Source organism: Perca fluviatilis, chromosome 23 (genome assembly GCF_010015445.1).
Source record: "Perca fluviatilis chromosome 23, GENO_Pfluv_1.0, whole genome shotgun sequence".
NCBI lineage: Eukaryota > Metazoa > Chordata > Actinopteri > Perciformes > Percidae > Perca > Perca fluviatilis.
Window position 1 is genome coordinate 7,074,608 of NC_053134.1, and position 25,975 is coordinate 7,100,582.

A 25,975-nucleotide genomic window follows, 5' to 3' on the forward strand; every position below is an offset into this window, starting at 1 on the left:
TGGCGTGGCCATAGTGGGATTCGTAATTTTGCAGGTGGGCCACGGGCCAAATTCTCTGGGCAACTGTGGGCGGTGGGCAAAACAGAAAAAGGGGAGGTAACCTTTCCCCTTATGACATCATAAAGGGAAGATTCCAGATCTGCCCATCTGAGCTTTCATTTTCCCAAAGGCAGAGCAGGATACCCAGGGCTCGGTTTACACCTATCACCATTTGTGATAATTGTTTTCTTAATTAGAAGAAAACACCTATCAGATTAATTGATAGTAATGCTGCAGCCAGATTTAGCTGACTTTAAAATTAATCAAATCCACTCCACAAAAAAGTCCAATAGACCCACTCAACTTGAGTGCAAACATGCATTTGGAGACAGAGTCCAGCTTTACATTATTGTTTGTTAGGGTCACTAAAGCAGCTACATCTGTAAACAGGTGTTTTTCTAACCTGCAAACATCTAAACCAAACCGGTTTTTAACAATGTGAACGCTCTGAGCTAAACAGACCTAAAATACCAAACGTTTCCATGATTATATTTATCATTCTTGATGTAAAAAGAAACAGAGAAATCAATCTTAAAGCGGTTTCTGGAAAAGCCCAGCTTAGATTTGTGAATGGCAGAATTATTAGTGCAAAAATGTAGACGTCAGACACATCAATGTGATATAGAAACTTGTAACGATCTGTGTACAGGTTTGGTGTAACGTGCAGCTTCGGTGTAAAGCCCCGTTCATTTTCATTGGGGTTTGTGTATGGCTTGGGAAAAAGTGTCAACCAATGATTAGTGCAAGAATCAGTCAGTGTAATTCAGCATTTAAATTCAGTTTCTAAAAATCCTCTTAGCAAAGACTTGAAATGGAAAATGAATTAAACCCAACCATGATAATCAGATAAGCTAAAAAAAAAAAAAAAAAAAAAGCGACAGAAAAAGAAACATTTGCATATATTTGCCACAGAAGTCTGAAGCTGCTTGTGCTATTGCTGTGTTAGCTAGTTTGTGCTACAGTCTACAGTACTGAATACTGCTTCACTCAGTGTGTTTACATGCAAACAATCTCTAAAGGAAAAATCCACCCTGGTAAAATCAGAACAGTTAAGAACAAGTATTGTGGCGGATGTTTTTGTGTAAATGCAAATTGTAAAAAAAAAAAAAAACAGTTTTGAAATTTTTCACCGATTCAAAAAGTGAGAGGAATTCAAAAGTGTAGGACTAGAGCTGGGCAATATGGAGAAAAAAAAAAAAAGTCAAACATCAGGATATTTTTGACCAAATGACCATCAATGGCGATATTGCTGGGTTGACCATTGGTGCTTTCCCAAAATATTAACACAGAGTTTTGATAAATAATCACATTTGGATACAATGACTAAGTGGATAAAGGCAAATAATAAAACAGCTAGTAAGTCTGGTAATTACATCACTTTACTGTAATGCAGCCTTTAAAACCAAGAGAAGAGAACACTTGTCTTATCACGATTAGACGATTCCCAAAATTTAAGATGAAATCTAGTCTCATATATCGATACTGGTATATTATCGATATATTGCCCAGGCCTATGTAAGACTGAAGGCTAGAGGGGACCGTCTCCCCAAATCAGTCACTACAGCATCATAGTGACTTCCCACACCCAGAGCAAAATCTAATGGTGCATTCAGGTGTCTCATAAACTCAAAGAAATGCCAGATTTACTGTTTAACCAAGAAGCTCCACATGGATGCCTGAAATAGAAATTTAAATACAGCAAAAACTCATTTTCATAATTAGTTGTTGATTAGTCAAACATATATATATACACTAAATTCAGTTATTCAATTAATTTAAATAATAATCCGCAAAATGTAATGACTTACAGTAACAATATTTTTTTACCAGTACTGTTGATATACCGATGCATTGGCACGAAATTGTGGCACAGAAAGTGATGCGTCTTATGTCCTCTCTCACGATTGTGCCAAATTATCCCATGTAGAGCTTTAAAGTTAGTCTCGAAGATCTCCGTTTTATTGTTGTCTTTGGTGATAAGCGGTAATTGCAGGTGTGTTTATGGATCTCACTTTCACTTGTTAAGGTTCATCGTCTGTAGTCATCGCTCTTTTCTTTTGTTGTTCAGCCGTAGTAACGGTTTAGTCGCAACGCTAGCAGAGACTGGAAAATAAACGCACGCTGCTTCACACACACACACAAGTGAGTTGAAGAGCGAGTCTGTTGCATTAGCTGCCCTCTCTGGCGGACCAACCACTGCTGGGTGATGGAAAATGCGTCACTAACTATGCCCCGCTTGTGATTTGTTTCTGGGAATATCGCCACAGACACCCAGTTTGTAATACTGCAAATACAAGGGCTTCCATCAGTGGGCCATAGACTCAATCACCATTGTGTTACCTCATTCTGGGATAGATGGTGACTAAACAAACATTTAAATCACATAACAGAAAACTGGCAATCATTGCAAGAGATTAATATGTCCATATACTGTACGATTAACTTCCATTTTAAGGTTAATGCTACATTTCTTTCCAATACAAAACTTTAAGTTCTCAGTCATACTGAGATGCTACATACTTTAAATTGCAGATGATGATGATGATGATGATGATGATGATGATGAAGAAGATGGCTTGAGGAAGATTTTGAAACCCCCCCAGAAAGAAGGTTTAAGTATTAAACCTTGGGTAAAACAATTTGCTTTCTCGTTGAGAAGTTTGACATCGATTGGCGTATGTATTGCATCAAATCCCGCTAGTACAAAACAATAAATTACACGGAATATCAACTGAAAAACTAAATACTATGACACTTAGTAATACATACTCTTTAGTATTTGTATGTAGTACAGAATTGGCATTAGCAGACACAGCACTTGTCTAGCGTTCATTATTTACACCCTGCAGTGGCACGTCTTCATCGGTCCAGTTTATGTGATTTTATCATTCTGACCCTGAATGCACCATTAAACTAAAAACTTTGAAGGAAGTGTTGCTTGACATGAGACGCAGCTTGTGTCTTGATTATGCGGTATGATTAAGAGTTTTATATAAAATGATTGAAAGCTACTATTTTACCCCCGATTTTCTGAAAGTTTAAAGACATAAAGTTAATCAGCAACTTGAGGGCAAAGAAAGACATGTAAAATGTAACATTAAACAGACGAGATGGGACCGACAGTAACAGGATAAAAGGGCAGATTTTTCCTTTAACTGTTGCATCATCGTACCAGACCCAATGCTTGTTATTGTGAACAGGATACGAGTGTAAACACACCTGTTTCATCCTCCGGCAGTGTGTCTCCAGGCAGATTTATGGCCTCTAGCAGTGCATCATGATTTCTACACTGTGACCTTGTGTGTGTTTGTGCTGTGCATTAGGTTTCAGCACCAACAAGTCTGGACTGTTTTCATCCCACTGGAACCATTACGTGTCACTGGTTTTGGTCCAAGAAATCTTCAGTTTGCTGCCGGTCAGGCAGGGAATTGAGTCAAGTTAGTGTGTGTTGAGTCTGTCTCTCCATGTAGTCCTTCCATGTGTCAAGGCCATGTCTTCCCTTCTTCCTCCTCCTTTTCCTCCTCCTCCTCCTCCTCCTCCTCCTCGTCTTTACCTGACATCGTGGAAGTAGAGGTTGGCACATAGACACAGCAGCAAGATGGACGCCAGCATGTAGTAGATCAGATTCCTGAATTTAGGCTCCAGGTCGCCCTGCCGGTACCAGAATATCTGACAGGGAGAAACATGAATAAAAAGGTCCTTGTTATTGCACAAATTTCACAGATAAAAAAAAAAAAAAAAGAATATTTATAAATGTAGTTTGACTTAAACTGATCTCACTGAAAATTTGACATCACTAACCCACAAAACATTTCTTGTCCACTGTTCATTATAGTTTTACAAGAAACATTCAGTGGCAAGGAACGCTCAGAATTATTGTTTTAATTATTCTATTAATTCTAAAGCTATACAGCATATTTTTTGTTTCCCCCATGAGGAATTTTAAGTCATAGGAACCATTCTGTCTGCGCATCCACACGATTAATCAACTTCAATTGGCTAATGATTGATTAATCTACTAATTGTTTCAGCCCTAGTTGCAACACTGACTCCCTGAAAGCATTTTTTTTAAACTGTGAAACTACAGAAAGTTCCCAAAAAATATTTTCTGAATTGAACATTTACATGGATTTTCTTTTCTTTAAATATTTAAAATCTAAGGCCTTTATTCACAAATCGTTTTCTTACAGCAACAGAAAATATAGACCTACTGTGTAGCTTTAAAGTGAGGTATTCTCTATACACAAGACCTTTCAATCAACAGCAGAAAATACAAAATGGATGTAAAAACCTGGCAATGTAACTTAATAAAAAGGTTGTTTGTCCTACTTTCTAAGTTATTATAATTGCTATGATTTCTACTGAAAATAAAGAGCCTTAAAGATGAAAAAACATTGTATTTACCAGCACTAAAGCAGATCCACATGCTAACAGGATGCACACGGCAAAGAAGACATTGAGCGGTCGTGGAGGCAATGAGGGGAACACAAAAGAACTGATAACAGTCACCTGGAAGACAAAACAGGACAAACGTTAAAGACACTTAAACATGAGGAAACTGACTTCCTCAATGAATAATAATAATCTTGATCTTGGGTTTTCCAGAGCTGCTAAATCTATCTCGCACCTCGAGATCTGGACAGTCGCCTGGATCTATGACACTGCTGGCTTCATGTATCTGTTATGCCATGTCTGGAACTTTTACAAAAATTTAACTTGGTCCAACTTAAGTCAGATTGCCGTCACGTAAACGTGATTCAGGTGGATACTCAAACATGTCAAACTGCAACCACATTTGTATAACATGGTGCACGTCTGAAATGGGCTCCTTTTAAGAAGGCAGACAGTGATGGAGGGATGTGTATATGTGTTGATTTTCTACAGAAAGTCAGTGTGTAGTAACACTAGTCACTTTGAAGAAGGAGAAGTAAGAGTTCAATCACTGTTTTTTTTACTGCAAACACCCTTTTCCTCTTCGCTTAGTAGTCAAAAGGTAGACATCCAGATTTGTTGTAGACAAGGAAAGTGATTCTCAACATGACAAATTGCTCAAGTGTAGGTCTCGTGGCGCCACAGTTCAGCCTTTTTAAGACCCTTTAATGCTAAGACTGAAACTATAAAGAGTTGAATAAGAAAGTAAAACATCAGAAAATTGATTATTGAAAGGCCCTTGATGTGTTCAGTGAAGCAAACATGCAACACGATGTACTACGAGCACTTTGCGTAAACCCTAACTAAACTAAACCCCAAACTAATCAGCTATCAGATCAGTTATAACCATTCTAGACTTAAAAAGGCACACTACACACCCTGTCTAATGGCAATAGTGGAAATCAAAAGCTAAACACATTCCAAGTAAAAGCACATCAATGTCTCTACATAACATGCATTTTCAAAGTTATGGTGCACTTCAGAAATACTGATTTAACTTACTACAGTCATTAGGAGCAGATAAAAATGGAAGAAAGTGCTTAAATAAAACAAATATACATTTTGTGACATAATGACAACATGTTGCTGCCTCGGCTTAATTTTCAGCTTCTGAATTCACAAAATGATTTACTTTGGTGCCACATCTACAATCGTAGAGGAGGATTTCAATAATTGCCATTTGAATATTGCACTTCATAAACATCACGATCACTACATCACTACATACAGTACACCAGCGATGCTGCAGAAGATTGGTACTCACTAAAACAACCAGAGACGTGAATCCCCCCACTGCCAGGTTGATGATTCGATCCTGCGAGAAAGACAGTTTATACAAATTAAAACATGTAATGTCTGCCATCTTTGTACTCTACAAGACACTTTTGTTGTCTGTGTATCTAAAGGCTGATGTATCTTATTCCTTAGAACTATTATTGTCCAAAAACTGCGCACTACCAGGTGAGCTACCCAGGCACCCTCTAATGTGTATTTCATATTAATTTAAGTTTTCTTACTCTAACTCTTCCACACAAGTGCCTGGATTTGGATTTTAACTTTTTTGAAACCCTACTCATGGATGTAAGCACAGTTTTTCTCCTTCAGAGAGCAGCAGGGTTTGTATGGGACACCAGTAGTGTCCTGCTACCATTTCTCTGACTTCATATTAAACACTTTTTTTCACATTTTGTTGTGAAATAGTGAAATGTATACTGAATTAAGCAAGTATTAAAAGTTTACAAACCCGTGCTGAGGTCTCCCCAAACAGTGGTCTGTTGTCCATGCCGCTGGTGCCGTACGTCCTGGTGTTGAAGTCATCCATGGCCGGCTCGGCAGGCACCAACACTCCGCACCGACCGCTCGCCTCTCAGCAGCGCCGCCTCCTGGAGACACTGGGCCAGTGCTGCATGCTAGCTAGCTAGCTAGCTTCCAGCTGCCTCCCTTTGCACAGAGTCAGGGAAGCCGTCAGCGTCAACAGACTGAAGGGGACATTATGGTGGAGGACTCTGATGGTCAGGTGGGTTAGTTTCTTTACCTGTGAAATACAAAAATCACAACCGGAAATGATTACAAAGGGTGAATTCCACAATCAGACAACAGAAAGTCCCTCACAAAAACATCACGGTTTCCTGTAACATCCTGCCTTGATGGACTCGGCTACAAGGAAGTTTACGAGTTTGCTCCTTTCTGTTTTATTTTATGTGCCTTGTTGTACTGTTTTTGTTCGTCAAATGTACAAACAAAAAAAATCAATAAATACATGTTTAAAAAAAAAAAAAAAAGTTTGAGTTTCACATAAAATCTATGTTCCAAAATGTATCTTCCACATTTATTCCACATAAAATCTCCTAAATCTCACAAAGATGTTATTTATGTTTAAAGCTTTAGCGCGTAACTTTTTGATATTAATGAACGTCCGTTACATTCAAGCCATCGCCAAATGAGTTGCTACAAAGCTAATGAAGACTATCAGCTCCACACAACTCTCTCTGGATTTCTCAGTATGACTATGTTCAGAAGATTGTGTCGTCCAGTGAAGATAATGACCTCTTCTGAAGAGTCCATCATGTTGAAATGGGAGGGGGCTGTGAGCGATCACGGAAGGCTTGTATCATGTGGATGCGCAGACAGTGTTGTTGTCATTACTTAGAATTCCTCATGGGGGCGACAGAAACTACACACTATAGCTTTAAGTTTAGATTGTTTTTTATTTTAAGGTTTACCTTTACGAAAAAATTATTTAACTTCTGCAATAACTACTGTTATTTTAAAATTCTTATTTCTATTAAAGCTAAAACAATCAGTCAATTCATTGATTAATTGAATAAGATATTTTTCGATTACTCGTTAAGGTCCTTTAAAGCAAAAATGCCAAACATTTGCTGATCCTGCTTCTCAAAATTGGAAGATTTTCTGCTTTTCTCTGTTTTGTATCATCATTCACTGAATATCTTTGTGTTTTGGACTGTTGATGGGACCAAACAAGATATTTGGAGACGTCACCTTGTATCCTGGGAATATTAGATGGCCTTTAAAAAAAAAAAAAAAAAAAAAAGGACATTTGATAGATGAAAACATTTAATGTAACAATCAATAGTTTAACTAATAATTGTTAGTTGCTGCCCTAAATGTTATTATTTTGTGTGCACTCTGGCAATAGCCTAGCAGTCAATTATAATATATTAGGACACTGAGTTATTGTGTTTTTATGAATAAACAGTTTCTCTAACAGAAGATGGTGGTTTTCTTTCTGTGGAAGTCAAAACGCTGCTGATTAAAACACAAAAAGAAAACAGTTTTTTTTATTACAGCTCATTTGGTTTCACTTCCTATATTTTCAGGTGTCATAACCACAAGTCAGTTCTATCTTTCAAAAAAAAAAAAAAATAATAGGTAGCGATGATGATGATGATAGCGGTTTAAAAGAGGAACCTGAAATCACAACAAAGTTGAACTTTATTCTGATTCAGCTACAATGTGAAAGTCTATTTTTCTGTCTAACAGACTGGTTAATCTAAAAATGGAACCTGTTATTTCCAAACATAAAGTGTGCAACTATTCTGATAATTGATTAATCATTTAAGTAATTTTTGAGCCAAACCTCATAACCCATTCTCTGATTCCAACTTCTCACATGGGAGGATGTGCTGCTTTGCTGTTTTATATGATTATAAACTGAATAGCTCGGTGTTTTGGACAGTTGATAACGCTAAATAAGACATTTGAATGCGCCCCACTGGGCTCTGGGAACTTCCGGGTACAGAACAGATAAGAAGTGGACGTTATGGAGAGATTGTTCCTCAATTTGAATGAACTTTGAACCTCTACTTAAAATCATGTGTAGTTTCCCTGATGGGATAGAGACCTTATATTAAACGATAGATAATGTATTTAAAAAGAGAACTGTCCTTTATTGCCTGATGTAGGATCGTTAACTGTAAATAGAAATATGGATATTTTTTACCCGAAAAACATACAGGGAGCATGTAAAAGTACTTCTTTTCTGAGCTTTGCCTTCAGTCTTCCTCTCATGCTTCGAAAAACCCTTACCAACCTGCACTAATAATGAAGAATAATTGACTGAAGTTTGTTTCTGCCATGTGTTGAAGAGGCCCAGGAGAAAACAACCCTGAGTAACTTGAGTTTGAGAGCTCTGATCTAATGAAATACATGTGTGAAACAAGCTGTGAAATACATTCTGCTTTTGTACATTCAAATTTTTGAAATTCAAAAACTTCCCGGGAGAAATTTCCAGTGTCTTTGTTTGATTTTAACTCTCAAACATCCATCATATTCTAGAAATAACACAACCAGACGGCAGATTATTAGCTCAGAGCAGCAGAGGCAAGGGAAAGTTACGGCCCAGTGCGCAGTTACAAACCAACGCACCATCCCGTTTCAGTTTGCACAGCTGGTGGCATCAGCTCATGTTCAGACACAACTAAACTAAATTCTCCTAATCTGATTATTTTCATGAGGATTACGAAATACGTATTAACTGCTGAGGCAAGTTCAGAGGAGATGGGAATGACAACACTTCTAGAAAGATTACAGTATACTTCTCTAACATTAGTTTCACACCACGTCTTCAGGGAGGGTTAAACAACTTAATTTCACAAAGACAGCAGCTGCGGTTGCTGCTTCCTTTCTGGGTCAGAAGGCAGCAGGAAAGGAAATAAAACCCTCGCAGAGCTTTCTCAGCAGAAAACACAGTGGAAAACAAGAGCTTCATTTTAAACTGGCATAAAACCAGCCTAAAGCTACATTCCTCCAGAGCCTTGTGATTCACTAGGCTGCTTAGAAAGAGACCCTACGACTTAACTGAGTTTAGAAGAAACATATTTGTTTCAGGTGTGAGCCGACCGTACAAACCGAGTAACGGCACCTCCTAAAAACCTTGATAAGGTATATGTCATTTACCAACAAGTAAGTGTAGCATATACAAAGGTATATTAATTTAAGCAGGTAAGCATTATATTGGTCTCATGTTATTATAAGACCAAAACAATCTGAAAACGTCGGAATCTGTTGCTCGAGAAATCAACTAATTCAGATTTTGATTATCAGTTATTTGTGGGAAATAATTGATTCATCCATTAGTCTATGAAATGTCAAGTGACAAAGGCCTATTACAAGTCCTGAGAAATGTCTTGTTTTTGTTGCAACAACAGTCCAAAACTCAAATATATTCAATTTACTATCATAAGACATTCACCAAGTATTCAAAATTAAGAAGCTAAAACCAGTGATTTAAAACAAATGCGTTCTAATTGATTAATCAACTAGTTGTTTCAGGGTCTATAACTAATTCTGGCAAACTAATAAATTCATAAAACCAGATGAAAGTTTTGTTGTTGAAAATAAGACCTACTAAAAAACAATTTAAGATAAATGAATGACTTTTTCGGATATTTGGAGAGATTTCAAAACATTTTAAGGACCTGCAGACACCTTGGTTTAATTTGTATTTCAACCACTTTTTAAATAAATGTCAACATACAGAATAGGTTCAATCCCATAATTACCCCATCTGGGTGCAATGACAGTCGATACTGAACAATGTAATAAATTAGAGGCAAAAATAAAGAGCGGTAAGGGCAAATGTCGATGAGTAAATCAACTTTAAGCTTCAGAGAGCCCTTGCTCTAAAAAGGAAGTGAAGCATGTTTATCTTGGGAATTTAAGGAAAGACACTACAGGTGAATAGGGAAAATATTTTAACTAGTTGATTAGTTCCACAGTATTGTTTGTTCTTTTTTTATGCACAAATCAGAAAAATACTATCATCAGCCATAAAAAAAAAACTATTTTTGCCACATTTTTAGGTATACAATATTGCATACATCAGGGTATGAAGGACATATCTGTGAAAATCTTCAGAATATAGATAGGAATTAAACTGCAAAGTTTGGTGTGTAAGTGCTACTGAAGTGGAGATTTCTGGCTCGGAGTATAAGCAAAACTTATTTTGAGAAAAAGGCCTTTAAAGATAAATTCACACATGTTGTAACTATAAGACACTACAGGTGAATATAGTTAAACATTTGAACTAACATATCATCATGAAACTTCCCCAGTTAATGGCTTACATTAAGATAAGTTCTCTGAAATTTTAATGCAAATTAGGCATTATAAATTATCATTATTAAGCCCAACTTTTGATGAATTTAGGAGAAATCTACAGGCGCAAATAGACAAAGTGTAGCAAAATAAACATGTGTATGTTGGATTTCTTTGTTTTTCACTAGTTAAGAAGACATGTTAGCTAAATTGCCCAAAATCTCCAATTTGAAAGATAGTTTTTTTTCCCTGTAGTGTCTCCCCTTAAAAAGATCAAATCTGCAGCAAAACACCTGAATGTCAACAACAAACGACTGAGACAACCACACACCATTTCTGTGACAGCTACTTACTAACGTTATATTGATTACTTATAGCTTACCTTGCTAGCAAAAGCTAAGCAAATACCTTCAACTTTAACCCAAAAAGGTTGTTAGCCGATTAAAGAGGGTAACCATATGTTTCCGTAAGTGGAGAACAAGCCGTAAACACCCATTATATTGTGTTATTAATACTTCAAACCAGGTATAAATGATGACTATAAACGCTACCTTCACTACTGTTAGCTTACTTGAGCTTTAACGTTACAAGGCCAACTCTAAAGCAGGTTGCTAACGAAGCTAAGCTAACCATCCAGAACTGTAGAGAAGAATGAATACATTTAAGAGCTGGTGAAAAAGATGATAAGCGAATGTTTCTGCTATTTGACTTTGCTAGCCCACTTGCCTTACAACCTCCGTGTTGACTCCGGTGGAAACATAACTTCAGAAAAGCCGAGCAATAGGGTCGAGAAATTAAAGGGAATAAACCCGGTAGCTTCAGTTCAAGCTGTTAAAGGCGAGTTCAATTACTGTTGAGCCGACATGGCTTGTATGGCAGGTTCACTGACGCACACCGTGACGCACACGCCGCTCGCCCAACTTCATTCAAAAATCAAGCCATATACATGCTATTTTGTAACGACTCACTAAAGACCACCCGTTGTATAGTAATATTAGATTGCATTTAACCCCAGAAGAATATTACCATCCTTGAAATTATCCCCAAAAAATGGCAAAAAAAACTTTGCATTACTCACATGCCTTGCTGTCTCGGGGGCTGTCTGGTGCAGCAGGGTGCAGTCACGTCAGTTTGTGTATTTCTCTGCGCAGCACCACGGGGTCAACTTTCTTTCTAATTACAAGTTAATAAAGCATAAATCTCTCATTCTCCAAGCAGCTAAATCAGCGATATGTCCTTGATCTGGTGGGGGGAAAACAACCCAGATCTGAGAGCCAATACGTAATCTCACCCCTCATGTTACCATCACATGAGGAGAGTGTGATAGGCCTAGCGTTTAATCCTAATCACAGCAAAAGAAACTTTCAGTCACATTTTTAAACAGGTCATGTTACAGTGAATGGGCATGAAATCTCTCCTCATTAAACCATGTAGCTTAATATTGAAAGTTGCAATAATGTTATTGAAACTATTACTGAAATTGATCTCATTAAAAATTGTTCAGAGCTACTAGAACACTACATACAATTTAAGCTCAGGCATACATGACTTATTTGCAACTACAACTACAGAATGAATATAAATGTATAAAAGAATCTCATTTACAGGGGCAAAATTAAATGTCAACTTTGCTGTTTTTGGTGCAACACACTTCTGTCAGAACAGGCAAATACTTAGATGACTTTAAGGTGAACTATTCCTTTAGCAAAACCATGCAGAGGAATACTTGTGTTCACTCTGTGAAAAACAAAAGTCACTGGTCCAAGAGAAACACAATCACACACTGTTTACAAATCAACTCCCATGTGCAGTTTTAAAATCCATTTATTAAAAACAGAGAGGCCATCTTCTTCTTCAAAGGGGAAGTATCTGTGCCTATAGTTTTTGTCGTCAGGCTACCGTTATATTATCATAACGATAAATGGATGGAGTCGAGAACACCTTAATATGCATAAACTTTGACTTTGTAGAGATCACGGTCTTCACATTCCCTTTTCCTGCTGTAGTAATAAAATGTGTTGTCTCGACGTTGGAGCTTCTTCACAAAGCCGGACTCTGGCCATTTGTCAATCTGAGACAAACACAGAAAAAGAGACAGGGATGATAGTTATAACTGACTATGCCTCTTGCATGTATATAGCATTTGTTATTTTAATGGAACTCCTGTATCCTCTATATGGAGCACTTCTTTTGGAACTCTGTTCATCTTTTTTATTTAAAAGGACACACTGCCAACAAGTTTCTTTTAGGTAGGCTACTGTTGAATGGACACAGCAGGTCTTTTATCAAGGTCAATTATATTTGTGAATCAATGACACAGTTACACATTCAGATCAGAATATTTACCAAGATCCCTTGTTTGACTTGTATGTACTCCATTTCATCTCTGTAGCCGGCCTCCTGGAATCTGAATAGATTTTCCACCTCTGCTGTCCATCCTTTGGCTCTGCTCATGGACTTTGGCTTGGAGTTGTTATCAGTACAGGACATGGTGGTGATGCTGAAATATGTCATAGAAATTAACAGTTTCTTAAATTCCTGGTCATAAGACTGGTATCTGATGACTAACAAAACAGGGAAAGAAATGCCTTTTAATTGGGTCATAATTGACTCATCAGTTACTTTTACTAAAACCAAGCTGGAGCAGGAAGTAAATAACAGTATATTGAGGTTCAAACGAAGCTGGACTGATCTGAACTGCTTTATTGTCTTAAATTTCACTTTATGAATTTTTTTTAACATTAATATGAGTTCACCCAGCCTGTCTATGGTCCCCCAGTGGCTAGAAATGGCGATAGGTGTAAACCGAGCTCTGGGTATCCTGCTCTGCCTTTGAGAAAATGAAAGCTCAGATGGGCCGATCTGGAATCTTCTCTTTATGAGGTCATAAGGAGCAAGGTTACCTCCCCTTTCTCTGCTTTGCCCGCCCAGAGAATTTGGCCCTACCATGAGAGAGAGACATCATGGATTTCAAAGGAGCAAAGTGGCAGTTGGTCAAGGCCACACCTCCACCCTCCACCTTGCCCCCCCTCTCTCCTCCTCAATAGCTACAGACACAGAAATGGCACATCCTAAGGAAAGCTCATTGTGGGACTGGCTCTAGTGGCTGTAATTCTGCACCAAGGCTGAATTTCGGGAAAGAGACTTCAGATACAGTATTAGGGGACCACTAAGGTCTATATAAAAGAGACTTCAGATACAGTATTAGGGGACCACTAAGGTCTAGCTATATAAAACTATCCAAAGAGCACCATGTCATGGGACCTTTAACACAAAAACAAACACGTTTCTACTGTGCACTAGATAGTAGGGGGATTCAGATTTAACCAGGCAATGTAAATATTTGGCTCCATTCTAGATTTTCGAAAGGATAAGCAAAGACACTTATTGGTACAACAATGCATAAAAGTTTAAACATTTCGGCATGCAAATGACCCACAAAGCAGCACTAACTGTCCGATGGAACTGGCTTATTTTGGCAGAGGAATACTGTGTCACCTTCCCTGTCATAAAACGGGACCTTTTACAAAAAATAGTTCCGCTTGATGCATTACAGTGTATGCCGAACTAAATAATCGACACTACCAATTAGTAGAAGATCTAAAAGAAAAGTATATGGTATTCGTTTATTTAAATATAAACAGTGATACTTTAAAATACAACAATTTTGAATCAAGTTTCGCGCGTTTCGGGCTAACGTTACAACGACGACAATAACCTCGGCTTTTTTATAACGTCAGTTGACAAGATCGCACAGTCTCATATACTCACATTTGCACACATTACATCATATCATATATAGTTTTTACATTAAAATACTGGTGGCAGGTGACTTACATGACTTTTTTTAAATGAGTTTCTTTCCTTTTCGTTAGCAAGTGATGACAGTTAACCTCTACGGCTTCTGTTTGGTTGCCCGGTTACCGTGAACTTTCTTCTTCTGTGTTGGAGGACAGAGGCCAAACGTATTGAAAGCTTCCAGGAGATGGCGCCAAATGACTTGGCAGCAAAACAATAAAGAAACGGACTAACTAATACAGTATGGTAAAACATTATTACTCTGGTATTTAAGGAAAGGAAGCACATGTTAAGCAAAGTGTAAAAGAAAATCTGAAGAACGAGGTTTAGTTAAAGAAGAATACCATCATATAAATTGACAATAGATGGCGGTAACGCCCACTAAATGCCAAGAACCGTACTAAAAACAAACGACGAAGAAGAGTCACTGAAATTGATGGGCGGGACAAACAAACAGGCGATGTCAACAAAATAGCTGTCTGTCTATCCGCTGGAAACAATGCTTGATTAATTTAACACGATACCACCAACCGGTTCCTCGCATTAACAGTCTATGGTTCCGCGTAAAGATGAGTTCATTTGCAGGTCGAATGAAGGAGTATCCCACCCTTTCTCTGGACCGGTTCGACCGGGAGAACTTACATTCCCGGGCATATTTCCTCTCCCACTGTCACAAAGGTGAGCATGACATGTAACGTCATGTCAAAGATCCTAGTCTATACTAAACCGTCTCTGGTTATGTCTATGAAAGTGAGTCATAGACATGTTATGTCTATAAGGTGAGCTTGGTAGCTAGCTAGCAAGCACCATCAACATTGGTATGTTAGACTTGAATTGGCAACAGTACAATTGATAACATTTAGCATTAGACCTGTAAAAACATATTACAAGTGTCTCTGTTGTTTATCTGTTTTATCTTAACAGATCACATGAAAGGACTAAAAGGACCAATACTGAAGAGAAAACTGCAGTTCAGGTGAAGACGGTTACTTGAAATATTGAGAGGGATCTTTTTGGCACCGGCTTCTATGCTTTTACTCAAGTTCTCCGGCATAATTAATCAGGCCAGCAAAATGATTGGTTGACCCCAAACTTCCCTAACTACACTGTACACTCGTCTGATCAAGCAAGGATGGTGATGCAATTATATTCCCTCCTCTGTACAGTAAAATAGATCTGTAACTTGTTCAAGTCTATCCTGAATTGCTCTCCCCAACAAAGATTCCAATAAGCGACTACCATCTCCTAGAAAAATCTGTAATTTAATCAGAGAGCTATAAACAGGGGCTCTAAAAACCGGAACAATTAAAGACCACAGATCTTACTAGTTGCAGATAAATATAATAAGAATGTTAAAGGTTTCCATAAGAGACCAAGTGTGTTTTGGTGTATGCTTATTGCACAGAGTTGTGTGCTGTCATAGAGACTGTGGTATCCTGAATCAAGGAAACTCTGACGCACAGATGGTTTAGCTTAAGCGGTAAATATAAGATAGTTAGGGTCACAGCGGCCTCGATCAAAGTACATTGAGTAATAATAACAAGTGAAACAGGAGCAGAATGTACCGCTTCACGTGAGAGCAAATGAGGACGAGACATAATACAGTGGCCCCCACCCTGGTGTGTGTTGTGTGAAGATAACCGTCCCGGTGCGGGACAAGAAGACAATGCCCAAGAGAGAGTTTAGGGAAAGGATAGAACGGGGCTCACAAGGTCTGACAGTCTAGAGATACGTGGACCGGCGTTTTGTCTGTTGCTAGGGAAACTTAGTCTCTGCATGCTTTGTGATCCCACAGATCTGTGTATTGAAACTCCGATGCTTGACTGATTAAGCTAATGTATTTGACTTTATCTTATCGTCTTATTTGGATCTTGCTTAGATCAATGTAATTCCAATTTAACAAATGCAAGGGGATATATAGGTATTTTATTTGGAGTCACATTGTCCCAAAAGGGGGGACACAAAACAAAAACTTAGGGAAAAACTAAACTGAGGACACAACACTTGTAATTTGTTGTATTACTGTATTCTCTTTTGGTTCCAGTCGTACAGTCAGGCTTTACTGCTCCTTCGTGACCAAAGAACTTCTGCTGAGCAATCCCAAGTACGCTTTCTGGGAGGAATACATTGTAAGTCCCCTCTATTACTGCCGTTTTCACTGTGTATGCAGGTGATTATTAGGAGTATGATCTACTACTGAGTAACGCTGAATACCACAATCAAAGTCAACTTAGAGTAGATATATTATATATTATTTACACAAAACATTTGGATATTTGTACACTGTTAAATATCATGGCTTTACACTGTCATTTTTGGCTTTTACACAAAACCATCATATCTTAAGGTTGCTTTGCATTCTTGTATTTTGGTGGAATTGGCAGTTTTGTCTCTTCTTCTGTGGATTTCGATCAATTTTTCTTTTTCTCATGCTGAATCGTATGTTTTAGGTTCCTTTAGAGCTAGAGAGCCCAACTCAGATATCTCTGGTTGACGAGGCATCTGGAGAGGTAAAAACTGAGGAGTGGTTTAATAGTCAGTCCAGTAAGACATGTAGATTTAGCTCATCAGTTATCATCATAATTGTATGTGCCCTTCTAACTGATTTTATTTAACCATCTTGTCTGGTGTTTGTTTGACAGAAAGAAGAGATTGTGGTCACGTTGCTTCCTGCAGGCCACTGTCCCGGCTCTGTTATGCAAGTTAAACCATTCTGAAACTCTTCCTAATTTGTCTATGTGTTGTTTGTTTATAAATGTTGCAGTAACAGTATACAACATTTTCATCTATGTCCAATGCTTGATTTCCCCCCCCTCAGACCTCTGGTAGTTTTTTTTTTTTTATGATACAAAAAATTTAAAATCAACTCTCTGGGTGAAATGAAATATCAACAAGCTTGTTGATATTTCATTTCACCCAGAGAGTTGTTTGAATTATTTATTTATTTTTTGATTTAAGTTTATTAAAAATAAAAAAATAAAATACACAAAATAAATACAAAAGATAAATAAGAACATGTACATTTCAGTACATGCAAGAAAACCAACAAAACAAAATGCTAACAAAACGCAAACATCTTTCAAAATGATTGTGATTCAAATATAAGGACTTCCATGTTCAAAAAGGAGTAGGAAGAAGTAAAAAAAAAAAAAAAACTACCCCCTTTTTCTAGTTTTCTACTTTAGTTATTCACAAACAATTTAATTCTTCACTTATTTATACATGTATACTTACACATACATCCATATATACCTACTTATGGGCACATATCCACATACATACCCATATACACACATACACCCCATACACATTATTTTTTTCTTTTTCTTTTCCATGTTTCATCTGTCAGTTATATCAAACCGAATAATAACCCATCCAAACTAGACATAATATACAACCCCAAGAACAATACATACAATGTGACAAGTTAATGGACTCCAATGGGTATTTAAAAAAAGCACTCCTCCAGAGACAGAGGGGAATAACACAATATATAGAACAAATAAATGTGAAATGGTGTGTTTCTGTGTGCAGGTTCCTGTTTGAGGGTTCCCGTGGAAACGTTCTGTATACAGGAGACTTCAGGTTGGCTGCTGGTGACGTCTCGAGAATAGAACATCTGCACTCTGGCAGCAGGTTGGTCCTGACGAACATCTCCACCGTTTTCTGTCCCATTGAGTCTCAGAAGTTGCGGAGGACCAGACAGGAAAAGTTTGATCATTTTCTTCAGCTAATTCAGGGATTATTTAGGCCTTCTCTGAAGCTGTTGAACAATGTGTTTTTGTCACCTAACCCTTCTTGTATCATGTTTCACATACAGAGTGAAGGATATTCAGAGTGTTTATCTGGACTCCACTTTCTATGACCCACGATTCTACCAGATTCCTACTCGGGTAAGTTTTTGGGATGGGAACAGAATTCAATGGCTGTGGAACATTGGAGTCTTTAGCGGTGAAGTCCAGTCCATCAGAGGAAACTAAAGAAATTATTCAACCAAAGAAAAAACAACACACTTTGTGCTTGGACTGGTAAGAAACCTCATGGAAAACATTGTAGGTCAGAGTGTTACACAAAGTAGAGCTGCAACGATCGATTAGTTGAGCTACAGAAATTTATATGGCAACAAATTTTCTATCAATTTGAGTCTTTTTTTTTTTTTTTTTTTAAAGAAAAGATGCCAAACTATTTTTGTTCCAGCTTCTCAAATGTGAATGTTTTAAGGTATAATTGGTCTACTGCAACTGTAAAATGAATATCTTTGGATTTTGGCTGCTGAGGAGCATTTTTCACAATTTTGTGACCTTTTATAGATCAAACGATTAATTGATTATTTAAGAGTAATTGTTGTGATCATTGACAAAGAAAATAATCATTAGTGGGGCGCCTGGTTAGCGCACCTGGTTGAGTCCTTGTTGCGGTGGCCGTGGGTTCGGTTACTGAACCTTGTTGATAAAACCCATAAGAACACTAAAATGGTATTTTTTTGTGATTATAATGTGTTTAATGTTTTAGTGTATTTGTGTTTGAATTATTTTATTCATAGATGCTTTATGTGTTTTTCTATATACTGTATAATCCTGACCTTGATGATTATAGAATATATAATTTTTTCGTGTGTGTTTGTGTGCAGGAGGTCTGTCTGAACGGTATCTCAGAGCTTGTTGGGAGCTGGATCAGTAAGAGTTCATATCATGTTGTGTGGCTCAACTGTAAAGCTGCGTATGGATATGAATATCTGTTTACCAACCTGGGAGAGGAGTTCAACACACAGGTAACACAAACACAAGTTTCTGTACACCTTGGGCGCCCCAGTAGCTCACCGGCTAGGGTGGTACCATTAAGGCTGAGGCCTAACCGCAGCGGCCAGGGTTCAAGTCCAGCCCTTGGCCGTTTGCTGCAGGTCTTTTTTTTTTTAAGTTCTGTACACATACTCTATAATGTTCTTTCATGCACAAAGCCATACTTATGTAAACATCTCCAGCTAAAGTACAATTTTTTAATATTTTGAAATATTGACCTTTTTTTGTTGTTGTTTGATTGTACTCTCAGATTCATGTCAAAAATCTGGCGATGTTCAAGAAGATGCCGGAGATCCTGAACTACGTGACGACTGACCGAAGGACACAGATCCATGCCTGTCGACACCCTAGGGTCCTACTTTATGTCTCTCACACACACATACACATATCCAAGGTTTCTCTCAGGTTATTCAGGGCAATAAGTGGGCCCTTATTAGCCACATGTCCTAAAATTTGGCAAATGCTTGTAGACAGTCTGAGACTGAGACTGCAGCCCCTCTCCTACCAGCAGTAGATTTTAGATTTGTTTCCAGAGAGATATTATAAAGTTTATATACTGACTTTTCTGTTGTAATCATTGCTGTTGCTGCTCTAGAAACAATATTTTGTCATATTAAAAGTGTAAATAAATTATAATCCTGCTCTGAATGTATTCTTTGTTTTGCAGTGTAATAAAAAAAAACATATTAAGAGTGTAGATAAGGTAAAGTACTGGCCTGGGGGTATCGATAAGAGTAGTACTATCCATAAAATCCTATCAATATTTATCCTTAAAGAACAGTCATGGTATTTATTTTGTGCAGATCCCAAAAATATTGAGTTTCATTTATTTTTCCAAATTTGTAATCCTATAAGTTGTTAATCTTTTTGTTAGGCGACCATCATTTCTACTGCGTCATAGTTCTAAACTCAAGTGTCTTTGTACTTTGCCGATTCATTTATTGAGCCCTGCATTTTGTGTGCGTAGGATGAGGAGTTTTTCCAAGGCAGCCGGCTGCCGTGTGGCTGCACAGCCTCTGACGGGACTCCTCTTAGTATCATCAGCATCAAACCGTCCACCATGTGGTTCGGAGAGAGAATGAAGAAAACCAACGTTATAATAAAGTAAAAGCAGGTTCAGATGTCTCAAGAGTTTGTGGAAATACTAACCTGAGTCAAGGTCTTTCAAATTTAAAATTCGGTTGGAATGACGTCTGATAGTTTGTGTTAAAAAGACACTGACCGAAGAATTCGTTATACATCACATTACATTTGGTTTATGCTGCTTAATATGCTTTGTTGTTTTGTTTTTCCAGAACAGGAGCCAGTTCCTTTAGAGCCTGCTTCAGTTTTCACTCCTCCTACTCAGAGGTAAAACATTTTTTAAATTTAAATAATTGAATATTATTATTAAACCAGAGTTATGTGACTGTGGTTAGATATGGACAGTGTATTAGTTACATACATGAGTCTAATAGAAGCTTGTTGTGTTTTCCACAGCTAATAATGTTGGTTTTCAATACTGAGCGTTTTTAAGCACTCCTTTCCTCATTTACATACTTTTAGGCATTTGTAATCAAGTAGATTTCAATTGTCATGTCTTTGTTTAACCATACACACACATACACACACATATTGAGGCTCACATTGTTCCTCTCTGATTTCAGATTAAAAACTTCCTCTCCTACCTCCAACCAGTCAACATATACCCCAGTGTTATCCCTATTGGTCGGACCCTCACTGAAGTTACACAAATGTGAGTGAAGTTTTATTTACTTTGATTTTAACTTAACCTGCAGACCAAAATGTTCAGCAATGGATCTTGAAGTTTTTCATTTTCTTTACTATATATAATGTGAAGTCTAAAGCTGAAATGACTGGTCGATTGACATAAATGAATCTAATCAACTAGGTTGACACTTTTCAAGTAAAAAGATGCCAAACATTTTCTTGTTTCAGCTTTTCAGTGTTTTCTTTTCAGGATTTGCTTCTTTGTCTTCTGTGATAGTAAAGTGAATATCTTTTGGTGTGGACTGTTGGCTGGACAAAAAAATAAATAAAAAATGACTATTGCTAAAACTGTTAAAACAGCCTTAATAACGTTGACACTGTGTGTTTGAACAGGCTGAAGCTGATGTGTAGAAACCAGTCTGATCAAGCAGCGTCTATATACAAACCTCTGGGAGTCCTCAAACGCGGCATAGTGGAGCAACCTACATACAGTGAGACATACACACACACACACATAACCACAACAGGTGCTCTGCACAATAACGCATCTGTAACTGGATCTGTAGCTGTGAGGCCTGTTTACAGGTCACTGTGTGGAATATGAAATATAAACTGTGTGCTTCAGGGAAACTAGTTGTTTCAACTATGTTTGGGAGGTCTTTCCAACAATCATTCATTCAGAATCAGAAAAGGATTTATTGCCAAGTAAGTAACCCTTACAAGGAATTTGGTATGTTGGTAAGTTAGTATGGTTTAGTGCATTCATTTTATGAATACAAAAAGCACTGTTTTCATCAGACGTGTATGAATGAAAGATGGATGAGTTAATCAAATTTATGAATGAATTCAAGAATTAGCTCAGACGCGGGCCCTCAGCCAGCAACAGGTTTCATAAATTGATTGTGTACTAATAAAAAATAATTGACGGTGATCAAGCTAGCTCATTTGTCTACAACCCTCCTCGTGTACACATGCCGATACAGAGCTCTTAGTTAGACTTCTTTTAAAGAGAAGCACCACAAAGAAAACTAGGAGCATTCTCAGAGCTGGCCATGTTAGAAACACTCCCCCTAATATTTGAACTGACAGGCCAGGCGGCACAGCTAAAGATGCCTCTCCCAACAGAGCGCTGAGCCCAGCTCACCTGCTTCCCTCGATGCCTCTGAGGCAGGATCCGGCCCAATAAAATTGACTTCTCGTTGGTAAATGAGGCTATTAATGCATGTCTAGATCCTGTGTGTGCATGTATGTGTATTTCGGGCATGCAAGGGTAATGGAGAAAAAAAATAACAACAGAGTGAAATAATTGTATGTAGTTATTCTTCTAAAGTCATTACTTACTACGCAATCAGTGATTAGGCAAGATATATATGTTTATATTTTTTGCAATCAGAGCCCTAACTGTACAGTTGGTCCGTAGCAGTTGGCTGGTCGTCATTTGTTTATACGTTAACGTAGCTGCAGAATTGAAGGTTCGGCATTTACAGTTTTGGTCAGTTCTGGTATTTCTGTATGAATCACTTTGTTTCGAACTAACCCTAACCCTCTATATCGGGATTGTTCAGGTGCTGCCGGAAATTCAGCCAGATGTCCCTCTTTTTAGGTCAGTTGTTAGTCACCTTCGTCTTTCTTTGTGTTGGCGTTCTAAACTCTGGTGGATTTATGAGGACTGTGGTTAACTGCTCCTCAGATCTCTGCAGGGTAAATTTAGACAGCTAGCTAGACTATCTGTCCAATCGGAGGTTTCTGTTGCACGACTAAAACAACCTTTGAACGAACGTGTTCCACCAAAACGAATTCCTTCCGGAGGCTATTTTGCACCGTAGCTAAGCGCTGCCCAAGATAATTGTGATTGGTTTAAAGAAATCCCAATAACCCAGAACACATTTTTCTCCCATCCCAGTATGCTGTGTGGGCTAGCCAGACCCTCCTCCACAGCGCTGTGGAGGAAGGTCTGGCTGTGCGAGACTAACTTAGAACTAACTTTGCCTGCTGCATCATGTTGTATTATCAGTATGACTATTTCTGACACATCTCAGTGTAACTGGTACGAAGAATTTGCATACATTAAAAGGGTAATTATGTTAGGTATGATTTTAATAGGACACAATAAGCCTCTTCCAGGAATATTTCAGACTGTAGGTGTAAGTTATTCTTGTGCCACCCAATCATGTGCATCTCAATATTTCTGGCTAAGCGTTTGCATGTTCAGCAATAGGTTACAACCTACAAAACAACCATCACTTTATTTAAAAAAACATTTTCTGATTACATGTTGTAATAATACTGTAAATACCAGAGCTGTTGTTTGAGGGGTTTTTCTATTTTGATCTAAAGCAATAAAGTTTAGAAATATAACCACATTATTTATGGTATTCTATAACTTGTATTTACATAAAGAAAAACTATTGCTACAAACAGTATTAAAACTTTCCCCACCATATTTTCACTGATCCACAATTTCATAAGCCTGTGAATCAGTGTTTGCAAACCTTTTAAAACCATATTCTATGTATTTTTTATTAGTTTTTTAAGTAATGTTTTTTTTTTATTATTATAACAGGGCAGAGCAGGGAATACCAAGAATACATTGGTCATTGATGTCATAATATAGCCTTAAATCTGGTATTATTTTATGCCAAATACATACAAATAAAAGACAAATGGCAACGATAAAAAGTCAGGTAAGAATGAATTCAGATTAGGAATATATTAAATATTTCACATGTTCGGAAGATGACATTCTAGGGGTAGACATTTGACGTTACATCAATGATCGATAGAAGCTTTGTACATTAAGAAACCACCATCATGTGTCTAATGAAAGTATGTAAGTTAGAATTTCTCTGTACAGATTCAGACAGCGATGACGGGCTGTTTGAGCAGCTGGACCTGGCACCAGTGAGGAAGAAGATGGCGCTGAACCGAGACACAAAAAACGGTGCATAAATATTTCAAGTTCTTTTTGTAGCATTATGTCTCTTTTTTGGTCCCTGGTATTAGGGCTGGGCAGTATATCAATATTATATCCATATCGTGATATGAGACTACGTGTAGATATCGTCTTTGATTTTGGCTATGGTAATATTGTTAAATCGTAAGTGGTGTCTTTTCCTGGTTTTAAAGGCTGCATTACAGTAAGTGATGTACTTTTCTGAACTTCCCAGACTGTTCTAGCTGTTCTAACAATTGCCTTTAACCACTTAGTCATTATATCCACATTATTGATGATTTTTTTTTATCTCAAATCTAATTGGGAAAATATTTTGTTAAAGCACCAATTGTCAACCCGTGATATCTGATTTTTATCCATATCGCCCAGCCCTACCTGTTATGTATTGGTTATTAATTACAACATTTTCTTTTCGATCTGTAATTCTTAGTGAAAGCTCAGAGTCCTCAGAAGACAGCGGCCCCTGTGTCTGTGGAGGAGTCTTTCCCTCTGACGGTCGCAGACGCGCAGCCTGTCGCTCGCAACTATGTGGACTGCACCGAGTCCAATGATGAAGAGGAAGATGAGGGGGGGGAGGAGGAGGAGAATGAGGGAAAGGAGGATACAAAACTGACTAAGGAGGAGGTGAACAGGACGATAAAGGGAACTGAGAAAAAGGTGATTGAGGTCGAAGGAAGTGGCTCCTCTAATCCTCCGAAATGGGAGGACTTCTTCACTACGGAAACGCTGACTGACAGCCAGAACAGCCTCACCAGCCAATTACAGTCCTGCTGCTCTGTCCCGAGCTCCTCCCCCTCTAAAACGACTGGTTCACAGACCCCAGATCTGTTCAGCGATGAGGAGGAAACCCCCGATAACTTCAGTCTGACCCTGTCCGCCTCTCTGTCAAATCATTCCTCCCAGAACCAGGACTCGTATTTACCTGACACTCTGATCCTCCAAACAGAGCAGAGGGGGCGGGAACAAGGAGACTCTAGGACCAATACCGTTTCTCTGGAGAAGGAGAGCAACAGCCAAAACATCCAATCAGAGCTGGAAGAGCTCTCAGAGTCTCAGGCCTCGTCGGACTTTGATATTCCCTGCACGCCAGAGTCCAAAATACCACAAACTGATGAACTGTCGCAGTTGTACAGGAAGCTGGCGTCAGGAGACGAAGTTGTCATCAGAAAGGGAAGTCAGGGCTCCATGTGAAGGAATGTTAAAGGACATTTTTGGTGGATTTTATCCACCTATATGCTGCAAGATTACTGGTTCATGTGTGTGATAAGCACATAACTTCATGAACTTCTATAATACCTTACATGCCTTAAAGTGAGACCATTCCTCTCCAGTCTCAGTCGAACCTCCAAACCACACAAACCTCAGTATGTAAAGTAACCCACACAACATTTATTCCAATGCACTTTAAGTTCCCCGGTGCCCTACATACATTAATGCACCTGTGCACTGCACAGCTGACGCTCCATTTTTGTTGACAGTTTGTGGTTTGTTCTGTTAAACATTTCAAGGATCAAGTAGGTGACGTTTTTGTATCAAATCAGAAATCTTTGTGTCCTGAACCAAATTAAAAATATTTCAAATAAACAGCATTTTAGTAAACCTTGAAAGTTCAGATTGATTATTAGCTTGACTTTATACCAATACTAAAAACCTTCAAATATTCAACCCTGAGACAAACGACACCCTATATTTGGGATAGATTCAGCCTATTTCAAAAGATGTTCATGAAAATTATTCATTACAAACATAGGCTGCTATTTTTTTTGTTTATTTTTTTTAAGATAGTTTTTGGGGCTTTTCCACCTTTTTAATTTTTGACAGGACAGCTAGGTGAGAAAGGAGAGAGAAAGAGGGGGAAGACATGCAGGAAATTGTCACAGGTCGGATTCGAACCCTTCTTGTTAATTTTTCACATATGACCTTCTTCCATTGTTCATTTATTTGAGTCTAGTTAAAATAATTATCAAACTTCATTTTATCCTGGAGTTAGTGTTACCTATTTGTCTTTCTATGAGATGTTTAAACAAAAATTTCACGAAAGGGTCTGAAAGTTGATTCGGGGGAAAAATAATTTTCTTTCCTACTCCTCTACCAATCTTTAAAAACATTTTTAAAGACCGCAAACTGTACCACATCATGAAACAAGATTTTAATATCCAGTTTTTTTCTTACGATAACTCAAATT

The 25,975-nt window shown here is 37.9% G+C and overlaps 3 protein-coding genes across 3 annotated transcripts; 1 reads left to right on the top strand and 2 right to left on the bottom strand.

Annotated features, from left to right (window-relative positions):
• Nucleotides 1-2,717: 2,717 nt before the first annotated feature.
• On the bottom strand, nt 2,718-11,715 carry tmem243b (transmembrane protein 243, mitochondrial b). Its single transcript, XM_039791781.1, has 5 exons — nt 11,609-11,715; nt 6,215-6,505; nt 5,735-5,785; nt 4,444-4,548; nt 2,718-3,708 (listed from the first exon to the last, which is right to left on the bottom strand). The coding sequence occupies exons 2-5, from the start codon at nt 6,290-6,292 to the stop codon at nt 3,589-3,591; spliced, it is 354 nt and encodes a 117-aa protein (XP_039647715.1). The 5' UTR covers nt 6,293-6,505; nt 11,609-11,715; the 3' UTR covers nt 2,718-3,588.
• Nucleotides 11,716-12,336: 621 nt separating this feature from the next.
• meig1 (meiosis/spermiogenesis associated 1) lies at nt 12,337-14,561 on the bottom strand. The gene is made up of 3 exons (XM_039792273.1): nt 14,368-14,561; nt 12,877-13,030; nt 12,337-12,601 (listed from the first exon to the last, which is right to left on the bottom strand). Exons 2-3 carry the CDS (start codon nt 13,018-13,020, stop codon nt 12,473-12,475), a joined length of 273 nt encoding a protein of 90 aa, XP_039648207.1. The 5' UTR covers nt 13,021-13,030; nt 14,368-14,561; the 3' UTR covers nt 12,337-12,472.
• Nucleotides 14,562-14,732: 171 nt separating this feature from the next.
• Nucleotides 14,733-25,397, top strand: dclre1c (DNA cross-link repair 1C, PSO2 homolog (S. cerevisiae)). The gene is made up of 15 exons (XM_039792272.1): nt 14,733-15,006; nt 15,253-15,304; nt 16,373-16,457; nt 16,779-16,838; nt 16,971-17,026; nt 17,863-17,964; nt 18,149-18,221; nt 18,959-19,099; nt 19,378-19,479; nt 20,095-20,231; nt 20,423-20,477; nt 20,774-20,862; nt 21,231-21,328; nt 23,692-23,778; nt 24,221-25,397. The coding sequence occupies exons 1-15, from the start codon at nt 14,898-14,900 to the stop codon at nt 24,979-24,981; spliced, it is 2,007 nt and encodes a 668-aa protein (XP_039648206.1). The 5' UTR covers nt 14,733-14,897; the 3' UTR covers nt 24,982-25,397.
• Nucleotides 25,398-25,975: the final 578 nt, after the last annotated feature.

Excerpts from the sequence above, each read along its gene's own strand:
- meig1 (XM_039792273.1), bottom strand. The coding sequence starts at position 13,020 with ATGTCCTGTACTGATAACAACTCCAAGCCAAAGTCCATGAGCAGAGCC. Across the intron at positions 12,602-12,876 it reads AAGTCAAACAAGGGATCTTG|ATTGACAAATGGCCAGAGTC; the intron begins GTAAATATTCTG and ends TGTTTGTCTCAG.
- dclre1c (XM_039792272.1), top strand. The coding sequence starts at position 14,898 with ATGAGTTCATTTGCAGGTCGAATGAAGGAGTATCCCACCCTTTCTCTG. Across the intron at positions 16,839-16,970 it reads TTGACGAGGCATCTGGAGAG|AAAGAAGAGATTGTGGTCAC; the intron begins GTAAAAACTGAG and ends TTTGTTTGACAG. Across the intron at positions 17,965-18,148 it reads CATCTGCACTCTGGCAGCAG|AGTGAAGGATATTCAGAGTG; the intron begins GTTGGTCCTGAC and ends TTTCACATACAG.
- tmem243b (XM_039791781.1), bottom strand. The coding sequence starts at position 6,292 with ATGGATGACTTCAACACCAGGACGTACGGCACCAGCGGCATGGACAAC. Across the intron at positions 4,549-5,734 it reads TCACGTCTCTGGTTGTTTTA|GTGACTGTTATCAGTTCTTT; the intron begins GTGAGTACCAAT and ends TTTGTCTTCCAG. Across the intron at positions 3,709-4,443 it reads GTGGATCTGCTTTAGTGCTG|ATATTCTGGTACCGGCAGGG; the intron begins GTAAATACAATG and ends TCTCCCTGTCAG.